At 38.6% G+C, this 22,137-nt stretch overlaps 3 protein-coding genes across 9 annotated transcripts in view; 1 reads left to right on the top strand and 2 right to left on the bottom strand.

Annotated features, from left to right (window-relative positions):
* LOC108143173 (venom dipeptidyl peptidase 4) overlaps positions 1–11,621 on the top strand; it is an 86,350-nt gene extending 74,729 nt beyond the window's left edge. For 2 of the 3 annotated variants that reach the window (XM_017267419.2, XM_017267420.2), the window contains exons 3-10: positions 6,362–6,616; positions 6,935–7,711; positions 8,279–8,732; positions 9,228–9,448; positions 9,518–9,687; positions 10,243–10,403; positions 10,474–10,679; positions 10,749–11,621. In XM_017267419.2, the coding sequence (XP_017122908.1) occupies positions 6,362–6,616; positions 6,935–7,711; positions 8,279–8,732; positions 9,228–9,448; positions 9,518–9,687; positions 10,243–10,403; positions 10,474–10,679; positions 10,749–10,865 (2,361 nt within the window). In that variant the 3' untranslated portion in view covers positions 10,866–11,621. Of the gene's footprint in view, positions 1–495; positions 1,237–6,361; positions 6,617–6,934; positions 7,712–8,278; positions 8,733–9,227; positions 9,449–9,517; positions 9,688–10,242; positions 10,404–10,473; positions 10,680–10,748 lie in introns of all 3 variants that reach the window. The other variant, XM_017267418.2, reaches the window with a different exon arrangement.
* A 49-nt stretch (positions 11,622–11,670) lies between these two features.
* LOC108143178 (probable nuclear hormone receptor HR38) lies at positions 11,671–13,454 on the bottom strand. The gene has a single exon (XM_017267428.2). The coding sequence runs from the start codon at positions 13,452–13,454 to the stop codon at positions 12,456–12,458; it is 999 nt and encodes a 332-aa protein (XP_017122917.1). The 3' UTR covers positions 11,671–12,455.
* On the bottom strand, positions 13,423–22,098 carry LOC108143174 (transcription factor GAGA). 5 transcript variants are annotated; one of them, XM_017267422.2, is made up of 6 exons: positions 21,892–22,098; positions 18,570–19,035; positions 17,619–17,951; positions 17,079–17,339; positions 15,037–15,554; positions 13,423–13,532 (listed from the first exon to the last, which is right to left on the bottom strand). In XM_017267422.2, the coding sequence occupies exons 1-6, from the start codon at positions 22,081–22,083 to the stop codon at positions 13,470–13,472; spliced, it is 1,833 nt and encodes a 610-aa protein (XP_017122911.1). In that variant the 5' UTR covers positions 22,084–22,098; the 3' UTR covers positions 13,423–13,469. The 5 variants fall into 5 exon arrangements, 4 of the variants coding, with proteins under 4 accessions (XP_017122911.1, XP_017122913.1, XP_017122910.1 ...); XM_017267424.2 differs by having other exon boundaries at positions 17,202–17,339; XM_017267421.2 differs by lacking the exon at positions 13,423–13,532 and having other exon boundaries at positions 14,032–15,554.
* Positions 22,099–22,137: the final 39 nt, after the last annotated feature.

The following is a 22,137-nucleotide window of genomic DNA, read 5'->3' as shown; positions in this document are numbered from 1 at the left end:
CACCAAAAACTTTATTTAAGATATAAAGATTTTAATCAAATAAAAATACTGTTTCAAGTGAAAAATCACTATTTTGTTGTTATGTTAAAACTTTATAAGCAAAATTAATATTAACAAAAATATCATAAAAACCACACATTTTTAACAACTTTAAAAATTTGTTTGAAAATACCTTAAAAATCGTAGTTTGAATCTATATAAGTATTTTTTAAAGTCGATCGACCAGTTCAGACGTTGCAGACGCTTGTATCCTTTTGTGTTGTGTTCCGTCTTGTAGTTAATGCTTACCCCTTTGTTGCTGCTACAATTTGTGTTGCCGTTGGATGTCCTTTTGCCTTGAGCCCTACACACACCCACAAGAGCACACGAACAACCATGTCCGTATGGAGTATCCCAGTACTGGGAAACCGATTTAACAGGAAGCTACCACAAACCAATTTTATGTGTGTTCCTTTTCTCCCCGCCGAAAACACAAAAAAAAAAACCCAAAACAAGTATCATCTGCCAGCCACTGCCAATGCAGCTGCACATCATCAATATTATCGCTACCACAAGCAGCAACAGCAACAGCAACAGCAACAACAAAGCTGCCTGCGACAGCAGCAAAGACAATTGCAGTGGGAACAGCAGCAGCAGCAGCAGCAACAACACCAGCAACACCAACAACTGCAACACCAACTGACCAACAGCTCCAGCGAGTTTGACGAGTTCCACTGGCCCAGCAAGCAAACTGGTGGCGAAAACCTGGGTGGGAAAATCTATATAACACCCGCAGACATACCGCCGCCACCTCAGCCGCCTCAGCATAGCGGCAACAACAGTCACAGCCACCACAATGGCAACAAGGGCAGGCAGCATCAGCAGCATCAGCAGCAACAGCAGCAGCCACATCCACACCCACTGCTCCACTCCCACATCCACCCACATTCGCACCCGCACCACCAGCATGGACATCGCACGCCGCCGCACCGCTGCAAATGCGAACACCCATCCATCGAACTGATGGGCTACGAGGACTCGGTCATTGCCACCGCCACCGCCAGCAACACGGCCGCCAATGTGGGCGTGGCAGCGGGCGTGGGTCGCCACCAGCACCCGCCCTACTACTACAAGGCGGCGGTGGGCCGGAGGTCGAGCGCCAAGCTGCACGAGTCCATGCTGGGCGGCGGGAGCAGTCTGGAGGACGACGACGGGACCAGTGCCGGCAGCTTCGGGGAGGGCATGTCGCGGTTTAAGGTAAGGCAGGGCACCAGTGATGACCAGCGCTCTCGTTTCGGTCTATCTTTTCAAAGATTCTAATACAGAGTGATCAAAAAGTTATTACCCAAACATTGTCTACTGGGTTGAGGGCTTAACTTACCTTTGCAGTTCACTATTTTATCCTTGCTCTGGATTTATATACTTTAGTTTATAAATTCATTTTCAAAACTCCTTAAAATACTTTTAGAAATAAATGGCTAGTTTATGAAAACTAATACGACCAAGTCCTTACTCCACATTTTATTTGTTTATTTTATGAAAGCTCGATGGATTTTATACAAAATATTAAATAATTTAAAAACATTACAAATTAATTAACAATACGTCCATTAATTATTGTCATATGACATTTATTTTATATGATCTACATAACCATTCAGAAAAGACTTACCTAGCGTAAGGAACCAATTTGTATCCTTATGAACCTATTAATTAAACTTACACGAAACAATTTTGCTTTTAAATTTAAAGTCATCGCTATAAAAACTTGCACAACCAAGTTTTGTGGAATATACGCCATTATTCCCTAAACGAAACTATAAACATTTTAAACAAGACTACCTCGTTAATGTTTACAAATTTGAAAACTTTATAAAATTATTTGATGCGCTTTTGACCAAATATAAGCCAAAACAACGTCTGCTATTACGGGCACAAATGCAAACTGGCATCACTGCAGGGGACCCAAACAAACACTCGCTCAAAGTTCCGCCTGCCGATTGGTCAACATTTGGCGATATGTTTGCAGCTTTGGTTGCTCAGTAATTAAATTGATTTGTCCATGAGTGCAAAATGAGCCGCTGATTGACCACAATGACCATCCTGATAAACACAAGATAAATGGGCAGATGGACAGATGAGCAGCTAATATATCAATCCAAAATGTGGGCGTTTGTGGTTTAATGGGAGCTGTGTCAGTCTCTTTATTTCTCTTTGGTTTGCCATCAACAGGTGGTCGATAAGAGGCAGGACTTGATTGTAGGCATTACCGCAAAGTACACGAGATAAACGCGCAGAGCTTAATAGAAATAATTAATGTTTTATTAAACTTAAAAAGGCGATCTTCCTAATTTGTTAATAAAATTGTTTAATTTATTTTATGTTATAAGCTTAACATATCAGATGTAAAATGATAATGTTACAATGCAATTATTTAATTTATTTTATGTTAATATACATTAAATATAATTATACATAATTAGAATAATAACACATTATACATAATTTAAATTATTGTTTTTTCTTTTATATAAAATGCTGATGAACCAGCTGTACCTAAAAAATTGCATTTTTTCATCTGATTCATTAACTTTTATTATTTAGCTCTGTATTTTCCAGACCATAGTCACTGACTAACTCTAACTAAATTACCACTAGACCTTAAGTAATTATGTTAAGCCCCAAGGCCAATTTACGTGTGTAGCTCATTAGTTAAACACGTTTAAATGTGTGCACAATTAGCAATATAAAAAACAGGGGAAAACATGAACACGCCAGGAAAAAGGACAATAATTAATTTAGGGGCCGTTTAATGAAAAGTCAAATGACAAAAACCAAAAGCCAGAAAATACTCAACCTCAGGCCAGAAAAAAGGTCATATATTTTTTGTTGTATCGTGCTGAGGGCCTTTGGTAGAAGTCTCCAAATAGTTGTCAAGCCCCTCACGTTGAAGCGATTATGTCCTAACAGCAACATGACAAATATAAGGCTAAACAAAAAGCGAAGTAGAACAAGTATACGACATGTGGCGCAACACGGTAGGAAAATACACGTCAGCTTGGCTGGTAAAAACTCCAACTAATTGCCGGAAGTCCAGCAAACGAATCCTTTTCCGCTGGGGGGATCAAGCGAAAATATTGCTCTCAAAAACCTTTCAGTTTCATATTTATTAAATGAATCCAAGATTAGGAAGAAGGGTGTGAGACGAGTACAGGTAGCAAACTAATTGCGGCACATTGTGCAGCGAATTCAATGGGAAATCCCAAAACAATCAAGCCGAAAAAAAAACTGAATGGACATTGATACGATTGGAGCTGTTCGAGCGTTAGCCCAGTGGATAAAATTGCCAGGAACGAAGGGAAGTGTAACAGAATGTATTTATTTAACTGAAAGATGAAATGCTCCCAACGAATTATTTTGCCAAGAGTGAACGTTAAGTGTTTTACGAATGTGGTTCATGTTAAGTTTCAATTCTTATTTACATTAAATATTGTAGTTTAATCAATAATAATTTGTGATGTTATATTTTGAAAACTTTATATTATATTTTTAGTTTAACGGACTATTTACATAGAAATGCAAAAAAGGCTTATTATTTATTAAATTTATATTTTTATCAGAGAGAAATAAAAACGAATTCTCGATTGCTGAGATATTTTTAATTTTAACTTATAAAGATTTTTTTCCTTTTTAAGTTTTATAAACCTGTTATACCTTGACAAATAAAAAAACTAATTAAATAAATTGAAAACCGAATCCAACTTCTAATTTAAATAAAATTCTGTTTTCATTGTGCCCACAAAGTCAAATCCCAAATGCAATGAACTCCAAGAGGAACCATAAATTGTGTGTACATATGCCATGGCTAAACATATAAAATGCTGCAAAGTTGTAACTAACATGTCTTCGACGTTGCCAGTTGTGCCTCCGTAGGGCTATATATTATCCAAGAGATTTGGGGAGTGGCTACGTGGTCAATGGGGAATCCCTTACACGTGTCTTTGGTTTTCCGAGGAGAGAAAAAAAGGGCGACTTTTGTTCTTTCACTTGAACTTTGCCTTTTTGGACTGGCATTTCTGTAGTGCTTCAATAAAGTGCTATTATTAAATGTATGCACTCTGTATGTAGGTGTGCTCATGCCAAAAGGTGCAGCCAATCTGAGTTGGTATAACTGGTTTTACTAGAATTCTTGGTCGGCACTAATAATGTTATTTTCATATTGGTGTGGTAAACAAGTAGTTTTTATTGTGCAGGTCAACAGAAAACAAAACTGGTGCTAAGATTGGCATTCAATTTGAAAATCAGCCAGACTTTTCAAAAGGGGAAAATTAAATATGTTTAATTTACATACATATAAATATGTAAGCATCTTTGTTATTGGTTGGTCTTTAAGAAAGTGTACTCAATTCAATAAACAAGTTTATTAGGTAGAAAGTAGTTTATAATACTTAGGTAGAGTTTTAAAATATTTTTTAATAAATTTCTCAATGAATTGTCATTGTGTTTTTAAGGAAGTTAAGCTATGAAACATATTTGCAGCTGCATATACTCGCGGCGCACAAATTTTGTTTATTTATTGAAGTAAACAAAGTAAAGAATACAAGCCAAACAAAACTTCTGCCAGCTGCAGACAAAAAAGACATCCAACCATAACCTTGAGCTGGAACAAATAAATCCAATTAAATAGTCACAAAAAAATGTCACGCTCTGCCAAAAATCCATTGACATGATTCGACAAAAAAGCTTATAAACAGAAATAAATAAAGTGCAAAAACATTTCGTTCAACGATAGATTTCAACAGCATAAATATCACATCGAAGCCGAATTAAATAGAAAAGGGAGAAACAACAACAACAGCGCTGCGTGGAATTGTCTTTTTGGGTTGTGGACAACTTCAATTATTTGGTCGCGTAATGTAAAATTATGTAAAAGAAACAAACAAACATGGCAAAATCACAAGACAGGTCTAAAACGTTTACTCGATACGAAAAAAGAGATTTCTGATTTTGTTTACTTACGTCATGCGTCAATTGCCCTGGGTCCCCACTTGCCCCCTTTTTTCTAGCCATCTTACCTGTGTATATACTGTATACTGACCAGCGCATAAACCAGTTATTGACGACCCAGTCTGGAGTTAACAAAAACTACTTTCATTTTCGCTCTCCACTTTTTGGACTCATTTGGTTGCCGTGTTTCTCCCTACAAAACTTTATCCCCAATCTCTCCCACAATGTCTTATGCATTTTGCTTTGCTTTGTTTTCTGCGGTTTGAGTGAAACGCGTTGAGTGAATGGTGAAAAGTCATTGCGCATGCGCAACGTTACTTTCCATATAATACATGTACATTGTATATACGTGCCTGAAGTCGCTGATTAGGCAGAAAGATTGTACGCAAATTGGCCAAAGTGCGCATTCGTTCGAGCCTTTTAATTCGGCTTGGCCAATTTGCTCATTTTTGGTCAGCCCAGAAGGCGGCTGATTACAGAAATGTGAATGGAAAACGAGGAAACGAAGACCATTTGAAATGAAAGCCAATTTCCCTGCATGGAAAATGGGTTAATGAACCCGCCGGTTGCCATTTCAAAATTGTATTCGCATTGTATTCATTTTAAATCAATTATTTCCATGATTGTTGTGGTAAACTTTGTATTTATTATCTGGTTAATACTAATTCAAGTTCGTGGGACACAACAATATTTTATTCAAGTGAAGAGTAAAACATATTTTCTGAAAAATTATACAATGAAATAAATATTATCCAAACAATCAGTTTTCGGTAATGATGTTACTGGAAATAATTATTCCATTAGTTTGTTCTAATTATAATATAATTTAATTATTTTTAATTACTTGAACAATTTAAATAAAAACATCCAAGAGTGCGAAAACAGAGGACATTCATTTCATAGCAAGTTATATAGTTACGGTGTATAAATAAAATAAATTGAGAAATTGGGATTAGAAAAAAGATGATTTTATCGTTTATATCTGTGACAAACAATACTTTTTTGACTCTTTTATTCGGTATAATAAAAATGTAAGGAAGAACATCAAACTACACTGATAAAAACCTGCAATAGGTTCAAAACCTTAGGTTCAAAATGTTATATTTAATATTAAAATTATTATAATTAAATTTTAAATACAATGCATACTAAATTATTATTATTTTATTTAATATTAATACATTTTAATATACTTTGTTTAGGCCACAAATAAATTTAGATGAAAATCAAGCGAAAAATATTTAAACTTGGATTTACCACGTTTTTTACTAGTATAATAAATTTCTAATAAAACTTTAAAATATTTAACTTTATATAGGTCAAACATTTAAATTTATTTTACTAATAACTCCCTGTTGTTGCTTCGTTGAAACAGAATCTAATGCACACCAAGCAGAAGAAGCGTCAGGTGCGGATCATCCTCAGCGTTGTGACAGCGATCATAGCGGTAGCTCTTTTGGCCACTGCCCTGGTATTCATTCTCCGGACGGACGAAGAGGATGGCTCAGACGACTCCAATAACTCCAATAATGCCATCGATCTGGAGGACGTGCTGAGCGGGCAACTTTATGCCAAGCGCTTCAACGGAAGCTGGAGCAATGGCAACAGTCTGATATACAAGGATAATGCGGTAAGTTAAAGATACAACATGTTCAAACTTTATATTTTTGTAACTATTTTCCAAAAAATTAAATATTGATTTTTAAGATCAGTTAAAAAAAAAAACATTTTTTAAAGCATTTCAAACAGTATAAGAGTTTATTTGAAAGAAACTATTTCACATAGTTAAAAATGTATCGATTTTTTGATTTTCAAAGTAGGAAAGCCTAACATGCTAATATAATATGGGCAACTACAAAAAATAACTTATTGTAATAAAATAACCTATTGATACAATACCAAAAAATGTAGATAAAATAACTATTACTTTCCCTTTTGGTATTTTTAGTCTATTATGGAATTTGATGCCAAGACGGGAGTACGATCCGTCCTGCTCGAAAACTCCGCGCACTATGTGCTGTACGAAAAGTCCGCCGATGGACAGTTTCTGCTGCTGGCGAAGAACTACAGAAAGAACTTCCGGTACAGCTTCCTCGCGGAGTACGATCTGTACGACCTGAACACGAAAACGTTTACTGCGCTGACCATCCAGAATGTGCAGCAGTATCTGAGCATGGTGCAATGGGCGCCGGTGGGCAATGCCCTGGTGATCAACTTCAATCGGAATCTTTACTATAAGCAGAGTGCTCTGGAGACGGAGATCGCGATCACCAGCGACGAGCAGGAGGGCGTACTCAATGGCATTCCCGATTGGGTGTACGAGGAGGAGGTGTTCAGCTCGAATGTGGCCACGTGGTTTAACCCGTCGGGCGACCAGTTGGCATTCATCAAATTCGATGACTCTTCCACGATTCCGATCAGATTCCCCTACTACGGCGATGCCGGAGATCTCCGATACCAGTATCCGTTGCACCAGTCGATCGCATATCCCAAGGCCGGATCCTCGAATCCGCGGGTGGAACTGGTGATGGTCGATCTGAACAGGGCCGTTTCTGGAAAGGATTTCCTGACTGTGATGCCAGTGCCACCTGCCCTTAACACTGAGACCGACTACATTGTTACCGTGGTCAGTTGGGTGGACGACACCCATGTGCTATCCATCTGGATGAACCGCATTCAGAATGCCGCGTCCGTTGTGACTTTCGATGGGCTCAGCAGAAGTGTGGTAAGTAACAATATAAACTAATTTGATAAGCAATACAGTTATGTAAGTTACAATAATAATAATAATAATTATTCAATTCCACAAGCTTTTATATTAAACTATAAATTAGCAATACAATATCATTGATATTGTGACGCAGAGAAAAGTTCCCCGTTCTTTATTAAATTTCAAAGTAAAATAATTTCATATTCTTGGTTTTAAACATATTTCGAATCAGGTATTAAAACCGAATTAAATATAGGCATCGGTCGCTGTTAAGATTACAAAAAAAAATTAAGTTGACTTTTTCGAACGTTTTCGGTAGGAATTTGTTTTTGTTTGCGGCATTTTTGTATGAATGAAAATAATATCATTTTCGTTTGTTCTTTTTAATGATATGTATTGTGAAATAAATCCTTTTTATGAAAATCATTTCTAGTGTAAAACATATTAAATAGTTGTTAATTATTACAATATTATACAGAAACTTTAGTCTCCGCAACGTTAAGTCGAATTATTAATTTGTAATAATTATTGTAGTAATAACCGATTACAATTTTAAAAATGTACTTATATGATCTCTAACAGATCTACAGTGCGGAATCCGAGACCGGCTGGGTGGACCTCTATACCGCTCCCTTCCGTAACCGCAATGGATCCCGTTTGGCGTTCGTCCTGCCGCACAACAACTACAAGCATGTCCAGCTCCTCAGCTCCAAGGTGGCCAGTGCCGAGTTACAAACGCTGGAGCCCCTAACCGAGGGCAAGTACGTGGTGGACAGCATCCTGCACTGGGACGGAGCCAACGACATTATCTTCTACACCGCCAACACGGAGGATCATCCCGAGCAGCTGCATCTGTACGCCATTCGAGCACTGGCCAAACAGAACCCCAAGTGCCTCACTTGCAACCTGATCACGTCCGGGGATGTGCCGCAGACCTACTTCTCGGCCACCTTCAACGACAATAACCACATTGTGATCACCTCGCTGGGACCCGGAATTCCCACCACACACATTTACGAGTGGAAATTCGAAAACTGTAAGTTTTGATTTTATTTATCAACTAGCGAAAAATGTAACCATAATTTAACCAAAGAAATTTCGTCATATTTAGTAAAATTTGGAAAACTTCTCAAAATCGATAAAAACGTTTCTAAAGTTTTTTTTCTTGGCTCCCACAAAAAAAAAAAAAACAAAACATATTAAGAAATGGTTTAAATAACACACAATGTAAGATTAATGTCTTAAAAATTAACTTGGGTTTTAAAGTTCAAATTGGTAGTTTTTAAATATTTACACGAATTTTCTCCGAAATGAAAATCATATTATAAACTCAAAAAATTCAACAGAAAGTCGGGATAGCTTTATTGCTTTAAACGTATAAACATAAAAATCGAAGTAAAGAAATTTAAAAAATATTTTATTGTCGAAGTTTGCTTCCTTTCTAGTTGATGTTATTTTGTTTTTTCAAAATATTTTTTAATGAAATTCAAGCTTATTCTATTGTTTTGTATTTGGCTTGTTAATTTTGTAGCCCAAGTTGTCATCTCGAATGTCATCGACTGGGAAACCAATGAAAGCCTGCGCGCCAAACTGAAGGGCGTGGCCCTGCCCTCGCACAAGATCCTGACAGTGAACATTGACGGTGGCTTCCAGGCGAAGGTTCTGCTCCAGCTGCCCCCCAATTTGGACACCAGTGGCGCAACCAAGTATCCCATGCTAGTGGATGTCTACGGTGGACCAGATTCCTATTCTGTAAGCTAAATGAAAGAGTTAAAAAAAAAACTAGGCAGTAAAGTTAACCCAATCCCTCCTTTTATTTAGGTTACTAACAAGTGGATGGTGGACTGGGGCACCTATCTGACCTCAAATCAGTCTGTGATCTATGCCAAGATCGATGGCCGAGGCTCTGGACTTCGGGGCGAGAGTCTCCTCCATGCCATCTACCTTAAGTTGGGCACCGTGGAGATCAGTGATCAGATCAACGTTACCGCGTAAGTTTTAAACATAAGTTAATTTCGTATTTTAAGTTTAAAAGCTAAGAAAATAAAATCACTTAATGGCAAAAGGCCAAGTGTCCTTGTTTTATACGGTACCAAAATCCTTTTTTTTTTAAACAAACATATTTATCTTCATATTAATTTATTTAGAAAAAAAAAATTTTTTTAATTGTCATTCTTTTCTTTGGTATTTTTTTCAACTATTTAGAAAGTTAACTAATCAAAATCAATTATTTTATATTGATAGGACAGCAAGTATTTTAAAATGTAAGGTTTTTTAATATTTTCTTAATGAATTATATATTTTAGACTTTTCCAACAGACATATATTTCCCGTTTTTATTATTATCCACACAAAAATTACTGATTTTATATTGTTAGGACCGCAAGTATTTTAAAATGTTAGGTTTTTTTAATATTCTCTTTATGAATTATATATTTTAGACTTTTTCAACAGACATATGTTTCCCGTTTTTATTAGAAGTTGTAAAATTTATTGATCCACAAGAAAACTTTATAAGCAGCCACTTGAACTCCTCCTTTTTTCAGAACCCTCTCCAAGATGTACAATTACATTGATGCCGATCACGTTGGCATTTGGGGCTGGTCATATGGTGGCTACGCCGCTGCCATGGCTCTGGCCAATGATAACAACCAAGTGTTCAAGTGTGCAGCCTCGATAGCTCCAGTCACTGATTGGGCCTACTATGGTGCGTAGACTTCTATCGCGAATCAGTGAACCAACTAAAAAATAAATAATAAAATATACTTTTCTTACAGATTCCATTTACACAGAGCGCTACATGGGTCTGCCCAACACGAATGAGGTGGGCTATGCCAATTCCAGACTGAGCACGATGGCCGTAAAGCTGCGGGGCAAGAAGTATCTGCTGGTTCATGGCACACTGGATGATAATGTGCACTACCAACAGGCCATGATCTTGGCCAAAAATCTGGAGAGACAGGACATTCTCTTCAAGCAGATTGTAAGTACCATTGCCCATTGAACAGGTTACTGGTAAGAGACATTTCTTATTCTATAAATGCCCTTCCAGAGCTACGCTGACGAGGATCATGGTCTGGCCAATGTGCGTCCGCATCTGTATCATTCGTTGGATCGGTTCTTTGGCGATTGCTTTGCCAGCAGTCGCCTGATGAAAAGTGCCAAATAAACAGGGCAATAAGTGCATCATAAACGCAGATAAAAACACAGACATTATAGCTATAATTGCCAGATAATATCAAGTAATGAGTAGCAGTTTTGACACATTTTTTCAGCTGCAACTAGGTAAATGAAAAATAAAAATTGGTACTTAACAAGTTAATAGATTGCAAATTAAACAAGAACTTTAAACAAACTATTTAATCAGACAATTCAAATTGATATAAAGATCAAAATGCTTAAAGAGAACGATTAAAACAAAACTATAAATCAACATAATGCAGGTCCAAAAGTGTTATAAGATAACTTGGAACAATAATCTTTTCAAATTGCATTTTAAGACATTTTAAACTTAAAAAAAAGAGTAAAATTACAAGAAATTATTTAAAATAGCTGCAATTGAAGGAAAAACATTGTCTAGCTAGTGCCTCATTATATTGCTAATGTAAAACCTGTATTGTAGATATTGCAATTCAATTACAATTGTGTGTATCCAAACACTTTGCAAGCGCTTCAATTTAAGCTTACCACTCCCGATTCTGAAATTTAAATTGGTAACAAACATCCTGTAAATTAATTATAATGAAAACCCAAAGTAGTTTGTAATTGTTTGTAGCTTATTAGTTTGCTACTTGTATAAAAGTAAAATAAATTGTAAATAATAACAAAAAATAGTTGTTAAAAGGCTTTTTGTAAATTAGAAGACAACATTGTGTATAGGCAACCGTTAAAAAGGCAAGAAACAATAAACACTTAAATTAATAAACACCCTGTTGTTGTTTTTTAATCCAGCCCAAAAAATGCAACTCCCAGTATTTAAATTTTACTTTCAGTACACAAACCGGCTCGCTTTATTGCCTTGGCCCCAAATACTGGGTTACATGAACATGTTTTTCATTTGTGACAGGCTTTCATAGCTTTATCTCATGCGTAATCCTAAGGGCCCTTTTGCTTCAACAGTTCTTAAACAATCGGAATTGATTTGATTTGATTCATACATACATATCATACGTACTATGTGCGAAATTTGTTTTTTCTAAATAGAAGTCGATATATTTTACAATTGATTACGTTTCGGTACGTTGTTTGTTTTGATCTACAACTGACAATAACTAATGGATCGTCAATGGTTATTTAATATGCGCAGTTATCTCTCAACTAGCATGTATGTAGTAGCGATATTTGTATAGTACAAAAATAATCTTTACTAACAACTATTTAATTGAAATTAGTCCTTTTCAAATATGTAAATTTTAAGATTAATACTTTCAGTGGAAAATATTTTTGTCTACTTGTCAGAAATCTATATACAAGTTGAAACGGGTATTTTAAAATCCTTTTGTTTCTAAGTTTAATTATATAATTGCTGTATGTATGTACACGATTTAGTTGAAACTTCTCAAAATGTGTGCAACTAAATTAAGGGAAAGGAATTTATGGAGAGAATAACTTAGAGATACAGCTGAATTTTTTTATGAAAAAAACCAACAAAATTAAAGCTTTGTCAAATTCGATTTTCTGTTTGCACACATTTTGGGTGTCCCAAACGTATTTATAAAATGGCTAAAACTTATTAGCTAGTGTCTTACTCTAATCTCTCTTACTGGAGATACACCTCATGGACAACGTCATGATGTTGCTGCTGTTGCTGTTGCTGTTGCTGCTGTGGGTGATGCAGTTCCTCTTGCAATTGCAACTGATGATGCTGCTCCTCAATCGTCCCGCCATCGTCGTACTCGATCAACTGATCATCCTCCGTCGACTGATGGTGATCTATGATTATGTGCTCCTGATCCAGCTGATGGTGATCCACCAACTGGTGGTCTTGATGATACTCATTTTGCTGCTGCTGCTGCTGCTGTTGGCTGTGGTGATGATGTGGATGATGGGTGAACACTAGTGGCGGCGGCGACGTTGACGTGGCCATGTGCTCATGGATCGCCGACGTGCCGCTCGATGTCGATGCTGTGGTCACTGTATTCGTGCTCTGGTGATACGTGTTGGCCTGCTGATTCCTAACAATATGACCGGCGGCTGTGACACTGGTCACGCTGGCGCGCTGATTGGTGCGCGTCAATGTGACAGTCACCTCGGAGCCCAGTCCGGCAAACGAGACAGCTGGCGTGGATGGCGGCGAAGAGGAGGATGCTGCTCCTTCTCCGCCGCCTCCAGAGGCTGATGCTGATGCTGCTGCTGCCGAGGCTCTGGCCTGGAGAATCTTACGGGTGGGCAATTGAGACGTGCTTTGAGTGGATGTGGATGCGGTTGCTGTTGCTCCCGATCCCGATCCCGCTCCCGATTGTGGCACGTAGTTGATGAGCAGGACACGCTCACCGCTGGTTGTCTGCGCCGCATGGCCGCGCAGAATGCGACGCTGGAGTGTTGATGTTGCTGCCGTTCCAGTGCCAGCCGATGATGTTGATGTTGCTGGCGTGTTGCTCCTGCTGTTGCTGCTGCTGCTGCTCACTGTGGCTGCTGCCGTGCCAGCGTTGTTGCTGTTGCTCGTGCTGCTAGTGTTATGATGTTGTTGCTGCTGGTGCTGCTGCTGCTGCTGCTGCCCGCTCCCGCCTCCTCCTCCTCCTCCAGGGCCGCTGGACATATCGTTGGCTCATCATTACGTATTATTACCTCCTTTTAAAATGAAAACCTTCTTTACCAAAATGTTCTTGTTGTTGCCCTGGTCGTTTTGAATGATTTTGAATTGTTGTGGGATGCATGATGATGTTTAGTTGTTACACACAAATGTATTGCATTTGATTGGTTAGATGGTTTTTATTTTTTATTAAGGTGGCAGCAAGAAAGAGAGAAGATAAAAAAGATTCGTTAATGATCTAGTTATGAGTGCAGTGGATTTATGTTGTTGTGTAGTGGTGCAATGTCATGTACAATTAGTCACAATATGATTCCCGTTTAAATTCCTGTCACTATATTGATGTAAGTATCGTTTTTCGTTTGTCAACCGTAGTAACTACAAGAACTATAAATGGTAGTAATAGTATCATGCATTTGTTTTCAAAAATCATAAGTTTAATGTAAATTATATTTAAATGGGCGTTAGTGATATGAGGCAATGCAGTTAGTTAGGGTTACAACTACGTTTAAAACAACACAGCTACAAAATCACCAAAAAAGCATTCAACATAAAAGAAAATACTTGGAAAAATTGTGGTTTTAAAAGTTGTTGGTTTATTTTACTTGATTTTTTTTTTTTTGGTTTTAAATAAAATTATATTTTATTTAAGTATTTAAAAAGACTAACAATAAGTTGACAACTTCAGGTAGATGGAATATATCCTTGCGTTTCAATTTACATAATTAAATCAATATTGCGAAAAGTTATATTCCATTTATCCAAATTATTGCAAAGGGTCTAAAAATAAAGAAAAATTTTCAACTATTTAAATTATGAAATATACATATTAAATTGTTTTGATTAAAACTTAAAGCACAGAGTTCTTAAATAAAAAACAAAAGCCAGAAAGTGTAAGGGATTGATTGATTAATTGAGTGGTTGTTGGTGGGCAGACACAGATTGGGGTTATTTGGAAACCCTCTTGAGCGAGCTCTCATTTGAGCTACTTAAGTAGATTGTTGTAAATCAAAATTTTTTTTTAAGCTACCTAAGTGTATTTATATTTAACTATATTGCTTCCGAGACAAGGCGCAATTGCTCGAGGCCAAAATCTGTTGATGAACAAGAGGGCCTGCGATCAATCGACTTTCACTGATCTGAAGGATTTCAATCCGACTTGAGATCCTCCAGCATTGGGACATTAGTGAAACTATAAGATATGCACACAATTACCAATAACCATAGCGCATTTAAGCATAGCTAATAGCAACAAAATTAATTGTATAAGGGGAAATCAACATTTAAAGTCATAAAAATTGTATAACAAAATTGTAAACAACTAAAGGTACCATATTTTGGCTCTTTCCAATTAATTTAGAATTTGTCTACGCATTCCGCCGAGAGAATATTTAAAGCGCTTAGCAAAAACCCAAATTAACAATAATTATATAGAATAGTACATGGTGGATCTACGATTGCGGTCCGATCAGAGCGTCTGTTGTGGTTGTGTTTGCTGTTGCTGCTGCTGTTGTTGTTGTTGTTGTTGCTGTTGCTGCTGTTGTTGCTGCTGCTGCTGCTGTTGTTGTTGTTGGAAGTCAGTCATATTCACCTGATTTAAATTGCCTATGATCTGATGACCCTGCAGCGTCTGCACCTGGGCAATCGAAAGCGGTGCTCCACTTTCGCTGCCATCGGCGGATTGAGCCACTAGTTGTTGTTGTTGACCGGCCGCCTGTTGTTGAGCGGCAGCCGCCGCTTGAGCGCTCGTCGTTGCCGTTGTTATGTTGCCCGAGGCGTCTATGATTTGGTGATGTTGTAACTGTTGCTGCTGCTGCTGCTGGACTTGCTGCTGCTGCACCTGCTGCACTTGTTGCTGTTGCACTTGTCCGCCCGCCGAGCCGCCCACAGCCATTGCCTGCTGTTGTTGCTGTTGCTGCTGTTGTTGCTGCTGCTGCTGTTGCTGTTGCTGCTGTTGGGCATCTGGATCTTTTTTGACCTGTACACCTTGCAGCGTGTGCAGGGACTGCACCGTCTGCACCTGGGGCACACTGCCGCTGGAGCTCAGTGGCCCACTGCCACCCGATCCCGAGCCGCTGGATCCGTTGCTAGACTTTTTGCCACTGGTTGCTGCAAGGAAGGAAGAAAGGAAGGTGGTGCTGGTGAGAAGACTGCCGCTGCGGTGGACCAAACTACGTAGGGGGATAGTCAGAGTAATACAGAGCGAGACCACACTAGAGCAACATCGCTGGCCCAACAGAGAAACAACGCGACCTTCTAGGACTACCAGCCAGAGGGGGAATGTGAGAATGTGTGGTTTGTGTAGATGAAAAGTTTTTACAAAGAAAACGGCAGTTAAACAATGGACAAAACAACTTACAATAACATTTGAAATCAAGTAGAAACAAATAAAATGTTAATAATCGTAACAAGGTTAAATAAGAGCAAAGAAATTTGAACTAAAACTAAATCTAACATTATTTGTTAGATAAAACAAAATAGTAAACGAGCTACAAAACACATTCCAAACTTTTAAATACTATTATCAGCCAGATTGTCTATTCCACATCCGCAAGATTGGTTCCAATCAATTAAAGTTTTAAACAACTCTCTTGCAGGGAAAGAAGTAGAACAGAAATTAGATCGGTACCAAGAAGTTAGTAGCTAAGGAAATTGACCAACAGTATTTTCTTGCAATTTAGAGAAACGATATTAACAAACAGCCAATTGCAATAAATTAAAGTCCGTGCCACAGGCAGAGATTAATTTTGTTTTTGTTATATAAAAAAATATATAATATTTTATTAATTAAACAATTTGTAATATAATATTTAAAATAGAGAAACTTAAACCGATTGCGATCCTCGATTGTAATTGTACATTTAATTTTTACAACAATTATTTGCGACACTAATTAGATTATTTAAGTAAGTTAGTCGAGTATTCATTTACGTGGAGACTTGGGGAGTCCTCTCATTTGTTTTTTTTTTTTTTTTTCTTTTCTCTGTAGTACAATATGCAAGAAAATACTGCATACGAAAATGTTATATGTTGAAAAGCGCAATTTTGAAAAGTTATGCAAATTAAAAACTTACGCAGCAATTAATTATGGAAAAATTAAAAATGATACAGGAAATGAACACAAATCATTCGATCAGATCACGGGGAATTTGTTTGTTTGTTTGTTTGTTTGTTTGTTTGTTTGTTTGTTTGCTTGATTGTTATTTACAAAACGTTTTCGTGTGTGTTATGCGAGTGTGTGTTTGGAAATGTGGATGATGGTGTGGTGTCGTTGGTGCGTTGGAATGATCGAAGGCTCGGCAGAAGGCAGCTACTGTGGCTGCGGCTGTTGCTGCTGCGGCATGAAGACCTGATCGCCCACAATGTGTATGACGTTCTGCATGCCCTGCTGTTGCGCCTGCTGCTGCTGTTGCTGCTGCTGCTGCTGCTGCCCAGTGCCGCCTCCGCCAGCGCCCTCGTGTTTGATGTATGCCTGGCCACCACCCGCTAATGTTGCCGTTGTCATGTGCTGCTGGTGTTGCTGTTGCTGTTGCTGTTGCAATTGCTGCTGCTGGGGCAGCACAGTTTGGGCCAGGATGGCAGGTGCCCCCGCGGCCTGCGGCGCATTCGATATCACTCTCGTTGGCGTCGTACCGGATGATGCTCCTCCTGCTGATCCCGCTCCGCCTGGTCCATCACTGCCCACTGTGTTGTCGCCCTCTGCCGTGGTGTTCAGCTCCAAGCTGGAGTCTAGGGTGGTATCGTTACCGGACTTACTTTTCTTCTCCTTCTTCACGCCCGGCTTGGCAAAGTGCCGCAGCTCGAGATGGCGCCGCAGGTTCCGCGATTGACGAATGACAGCATAGCAAATGGGGCACGTAGCAGGTTGTTCCGATTGCGACCGGGAACGGGGTTCTGAAAATGAAATCGAGATGCTTTAGTACTTGGAACAGCTTTTGAATTGGTAGTTTTTATGTTTACTAGCTCTTATGAAATGATTAATAATCAAACAATAGAGTATTACAATAAAAACGCACAAAATTTATTCTTGAAGAGATCCTAGTTAAGCTCAATTTACAATTTATGAACTATATTTTAACTTGTGCTTGAACGTTTTTCAAGCTACTTTTTTGTACTTATCATCAAAATATTATTCATTTCATACCAGCAAGTTAATAACCTACTACAACTTACTTTCTGATCCGGGCGGATGTTTAGCGCGTTTAGCCTTTGGCGTGGATGTTCCGCCGCTCGTGTTGCCTCCGGATGAGCCTGCGGCTCCCTGTGCCGTCGTGATCTCGCCAGTTGCCGCATTGGCCGAAGTTACCGGTATCATGTTGTTGGGGTCCATAGTCACAATTGTCTCTACCTTTTGTCCTTCGCTCTTAATGATCGGTGTGGATGATAGCAGCTGGCCTTCGGCTCCATTTTCGCCGAGCACCTGCTGCACGGATCCAGAGTGTGAGGAGGTTGGTGTGCCCATGATCGTGTCCATTCCTTCAACTTTGCTTATTTTCGGAGCCGTAGCTGCAAAAGGAAATTAAATTTTAATTGTTAATACAAGTCATGCACAATGCTTAAATTACAAACAAATTATGTTTTAAATTGTTTATTTAAATTCTTATCAAATGTTACCAGCACTAAATAGGAATACAAAGGTATCACATTAATTTGAATCATGAAAATTAAAACCAAAATCTTTCGGAATAGAACAATCCTATTCAAAAACGTAAATTAATTTATTAGACATTTTCTTATATACTTAATAGTGTATTCATTTTTTCACATTAAAAACAGAATCGATATACTTTAAGGTTGTATTTTGAACATTATTTCGAAACGGCTCTTGTTATATTAAACAGATGAATTTTTCAATACTTACAATTTTCATTTAATGTTAAAACATAATATTCACCAAAGGTAATAATCTAATTTTTCTGTATAGATTTGTTTGCAATACTAAAACTTTTTTCCGTTCAATTTTCAATTAATTTAATAAAATATTCCATAAGTGTCGTTCTTTTTTGTACCATTAGAAGTTAATAATTGATTTAACGGTTTCGTCAAAAAAAAATTTACTTTTTTAAATATAATTATTGTTTTTAAATATAATTATTGAATAAGGTTTATGTTTTTTAAACTTACGTGACATTTTCTTAACGCGCGGTTTGCGCTTGCGTGCCGGGAGGAATGCCTGAATTACTGCCTGGTCATGTTTAGCCGCGTCCGTGGTCACAATGGTCTGCTGTTGTCCTGCTGCGTTGGTCTGGGTCGTTGCCTGAAGGATCTGGCCCTGGTGATGGATGTCCTCCACCACCTGGGCGTGCACCGTCTGCTGTGGGGCCGTGGCAATCGTGGCAATCAGTTGGTCCTGGTCGTGGTGTTGCGGGATCATGTGCTGTAGCTGGATCGAGTGCGTGGTGTAGTCGTCCTTGGTCACTGTCTGCGGAGCCAGTCCCTGGATGTTGAGGCACTGGGCGGCCTGCAGAAGCGACGGCAGCTGAGCGTGGTCCACGCTCACCTCGCCGCGGTACACAAACTCCAGCAACGCCTCCAGATCGTTGGCATTCACGCCGGCCAACATTACTACTGGATGCTTGCATGGTGTATTCTGGAAAAGGAACAAAATATACATATTTTAGGTTTGCTTGGAAATAAATCAACTTAAAAAAAATTATTGCTTTCTGGACTTAAAATTAAATAACAGTTTTGGCTAAAATCCTTAACCCTTAAAAAATAAACAATTCAAGTTTGGGTTTCTAAAGAAAATTATATTCCACTCTGGGCATTAGTTTCTTATCGAATGAATGCTCATGAACAAATTTGGAAGCCCTTTTAAATTGAAATTAAATTAAAATAAGGACTAACCATAGAAAATAAAAAAATGGAAAATATTTAATGTTTATTGCCATTCTATTGCTCAATGTTACAAATTAATTAAATTATTTCTTAGTCATTAGTGAAAACAGAATATGATGATAGAAATAGTTACTTAAATATTAAATGGAATCAGATATTATGGATATGAATGACAATATTAAAGGTAGTTTTATGTACTAATATATTTACAGATTTAAAAAACTACGGGTGTTTTCTTATGTTTTTTTGTTGCAAATATGGAAAACTAAGAGATTCTGAATGGTATTCCTCTTTTGACTACACTCCCAGCATAAACTCTATCCTAGGGTAATGTTTGTTTTGACGTTTTCTCACATTTTTTGGCAGAGCGTAAATTGAGAGGCAAAGTGGAGCCAAAAAATAGAGGCCCGTCCGACCGCCTTAGCAAACAAAAACAAAAACAAACGGACGGAGATGAAAATAATAGAAACTCGCGGCGTGGCGCTCACACTTACACGTGTCTACTCCCGCTCACACCGCACTCTCCACCGCTCACACACACAGAGAAAGACAGCCGGCTTTTACTTTTGCGCGCTCTGCACGTTCTGCAGCAGGATTTTGAGGAGATTTTTCAGATTTCGAGATGCTTAAAAAGAAAACAGAGCAGCGCTTAAAGAAAGAGCGCTTAGCAGCTCCCGCTCCCTCTCTGGTCATTTAATTAGCAAACACTGCTCTGAAACCACCCTTCGCCCTCTCTCCCACCCACTCAATCTCTTCAAATGTCATCTACCCCTTACCTCTCCCATTTCCAATCCCCTATTCGCTCTTTGAACTCTAATCCCCTCTCGCTCATCGATTTTTGAGTTGCATTCCGGGCCGTGGGAGCAAGGGAGCAAGAGCAACAAAGAGCGGCCGCCATGAGTATTGGCGTGCGTGTATGAGTGTAACGAGATCAGTACATCTTGTACATTTTGCAGAGTTCACAGCCCAGCCGCATTTTTTCCCATTCTTTTTTTTCTTTGGACATTTCCCGGCTCTGAGCGGCGATTTTAAAAATTGCGCTCTGTTTACTTTTTTCACTACCGGAGAGAAGAGAAGGGGAGAGGAGAAACGAGGAAGAGAAGAGCGTCGCATCAGGTGTTTTTGTTTCGCTGGCCGCTCTGTTTTGGTCAGCATTTCATTTTTCATTTCAATAGGGCCACGCATTCGGATTCGGGACGGTAAGGTTTGTATTTCGTACTTTAGTGCATAATCAATAGACGGGCGGAAATCCAAAGTTAAGTGCAAATGCAAATGAATAGCTAAAAAGTACAGTATCGCAAAGCAGCTCACGAAAGTAAAGAAAAAGTAGCAAGCTCCATTTTAAAATGCGCCTACCCTGCCCTGATATGAAATGCTTTAATTTGGCGGAGTACAGGAGGGATTCGAAAAAGGGAAATGTGTAGTTCTACTAGCTGTACTTGAAAACCTAGTTTGACTCTCTAAATAAATTTTTAATAAATTCTTTACTTGTCTTCGTTTAAAAAGGGACTTAGCTTGCTTAATATCAACATGTGTCTAATTTTTAGTTTTGCACTAAATGACATCCAATCAAAACACCTCATATTTCCAAGGTCAACTATCTCAAAAATTGTAAAATTACTTTTTAAGATAACAGATATAAATATATATATATATATGAATACAAGAAGTAGAAAACAAAAAAAACTCTCTAAGACTCATCACAAAGGATTTGAAGTAAATGACAAAACTGTAAGACAATAATATGGACTACTTTAGTATAATATAACTTCCTTCGAACTAAAAATGGTGTTCTTTTTGCGATTTTTTATGTTGTAAAGCAATAAATTTAATGGATAATAATAATAATTAAAACGAAGTGAATGCTATAATAAATTATTGTAAAATATCTACATTTCTTGTATCATGACTTGAAACTTATTACATGGTATTTGATGAAAAAGCTCCCCACTTTCCCAAAATTCCTCCATAGCCAGCGCCAACTGTACAGTTCTGCCAGTAAAAAGAAAGAGGTCGCGCTCGTGTGCACCCAACAGCACCAACAACAACATCAAGAACCAAAAGGCAAGACAAAAGCTCCAAACAACCAACAACTACAACAGTTGCCTCGCTGCTTTTTTGGCGCTCTCGTTTGTGCTCGCTCTAACACATGCGAACTGAAAGTTGGCGCAGCAGCTTTTGCCCCTTCCCCTCTCTGTCCCACCCCCCTTTGGGGCCACTCACTTTTTTTTTTTCAAACCAACTGGTTCTCTCGCTCTCTCCCTCTCTGTGTGCGATGGTCTTTTACTTCTCACTCTCTCTCCCTCTTGCTCTCCGGTGAACTTTGCAACAAGAAAAAGCTGATACGGTGGCGAAGGTGGGATGGCAAGGGGGGCCAAGAGCCACTCATTCAACTCATTTGACAGTGGAAAACTTGTACAAAAATCTCTAGACAACTTTTGGAGCGGAGCGTAATTTTGCGATACCTATGTGTAAGTGTCTCTGCGCTCCACACATTAACCTATTTCTGCGATGGGATTTCTCTGTTTACAAACTGTACGCCACGTTTGAGGTTATGTGCCTTAAACTCTCTTTTTATAAGGTTTTGTATCGCTTTCTAGCAACTTACCTTGAGCAAATCCAGTAGAAAGGGGGAGGCGGCGCATAGGACAATCTTGTGGGCGGGAAAACTCCGCCCGCCGGCGGCCAGCGTGCAATCGACGAGGTCGCCATGGCAGCGCAACAATTGGATGGCCGATACGAGGCTGGTGCCGTAATCGCCCCAGGTGAGCGAATACAGCGAATTCATTGGCAGCGACATCAAAGCCGTCGCGTCCAAATCCAACAATTGTTGTTCCTCCCCAGCGTTGCTAGC

Source organism: Drosophila elegans, unplaced genomic scaffold, assembly GCF_018152505.1.
Source record: "Drosophila elegans isolate 14027-0461.03 unplaced genomic scaffold, ASM1815250v1 contig_208, whole genome shotgun sequence".
Classification (NCBI taxonomy): Eukaryota; Metazoa; Arthropoda; class Insecta; order Diptera; family Drosophilidae; genus Drosophila; species Drosophila elegans.
This window is presented reverse-complemented; position numbering and strand designations above follow the sequence as displayed.

Bases quoted from the DNA above. Each gene is read 5' to 3' on its own strand.
- LOC108143174 (XM_017267421.2), bottom strand. From the start codon at position 22,083: ATGTCGCTGCCAATGAATTCGCTGTATTCGCTCACCTGGGGCGATTAC. The intron at 19,036-21,891 runs GTAAGTTGCTAG...TTCCTTTTCCAG, and splicing joins TTCTACTGGATTTGCTCAAG to AATACACCATGCAAGCATCC. The intron at 17,952-18,569 runs GTAAGTTTAAAA...TTCCTTTTGCAG, and splicing joins GCGCGTTAAGAAAATGTCAC to CTACGGCTCCGAAAATAAGC.
- LOC108143178 (XM_017267428.2), bottom strand. From the start codon at position 13,454: ATGTCCAGCGGCCCTGGAGGAGGAGGAGGAGGCGGGAGCGGGCAGCAG.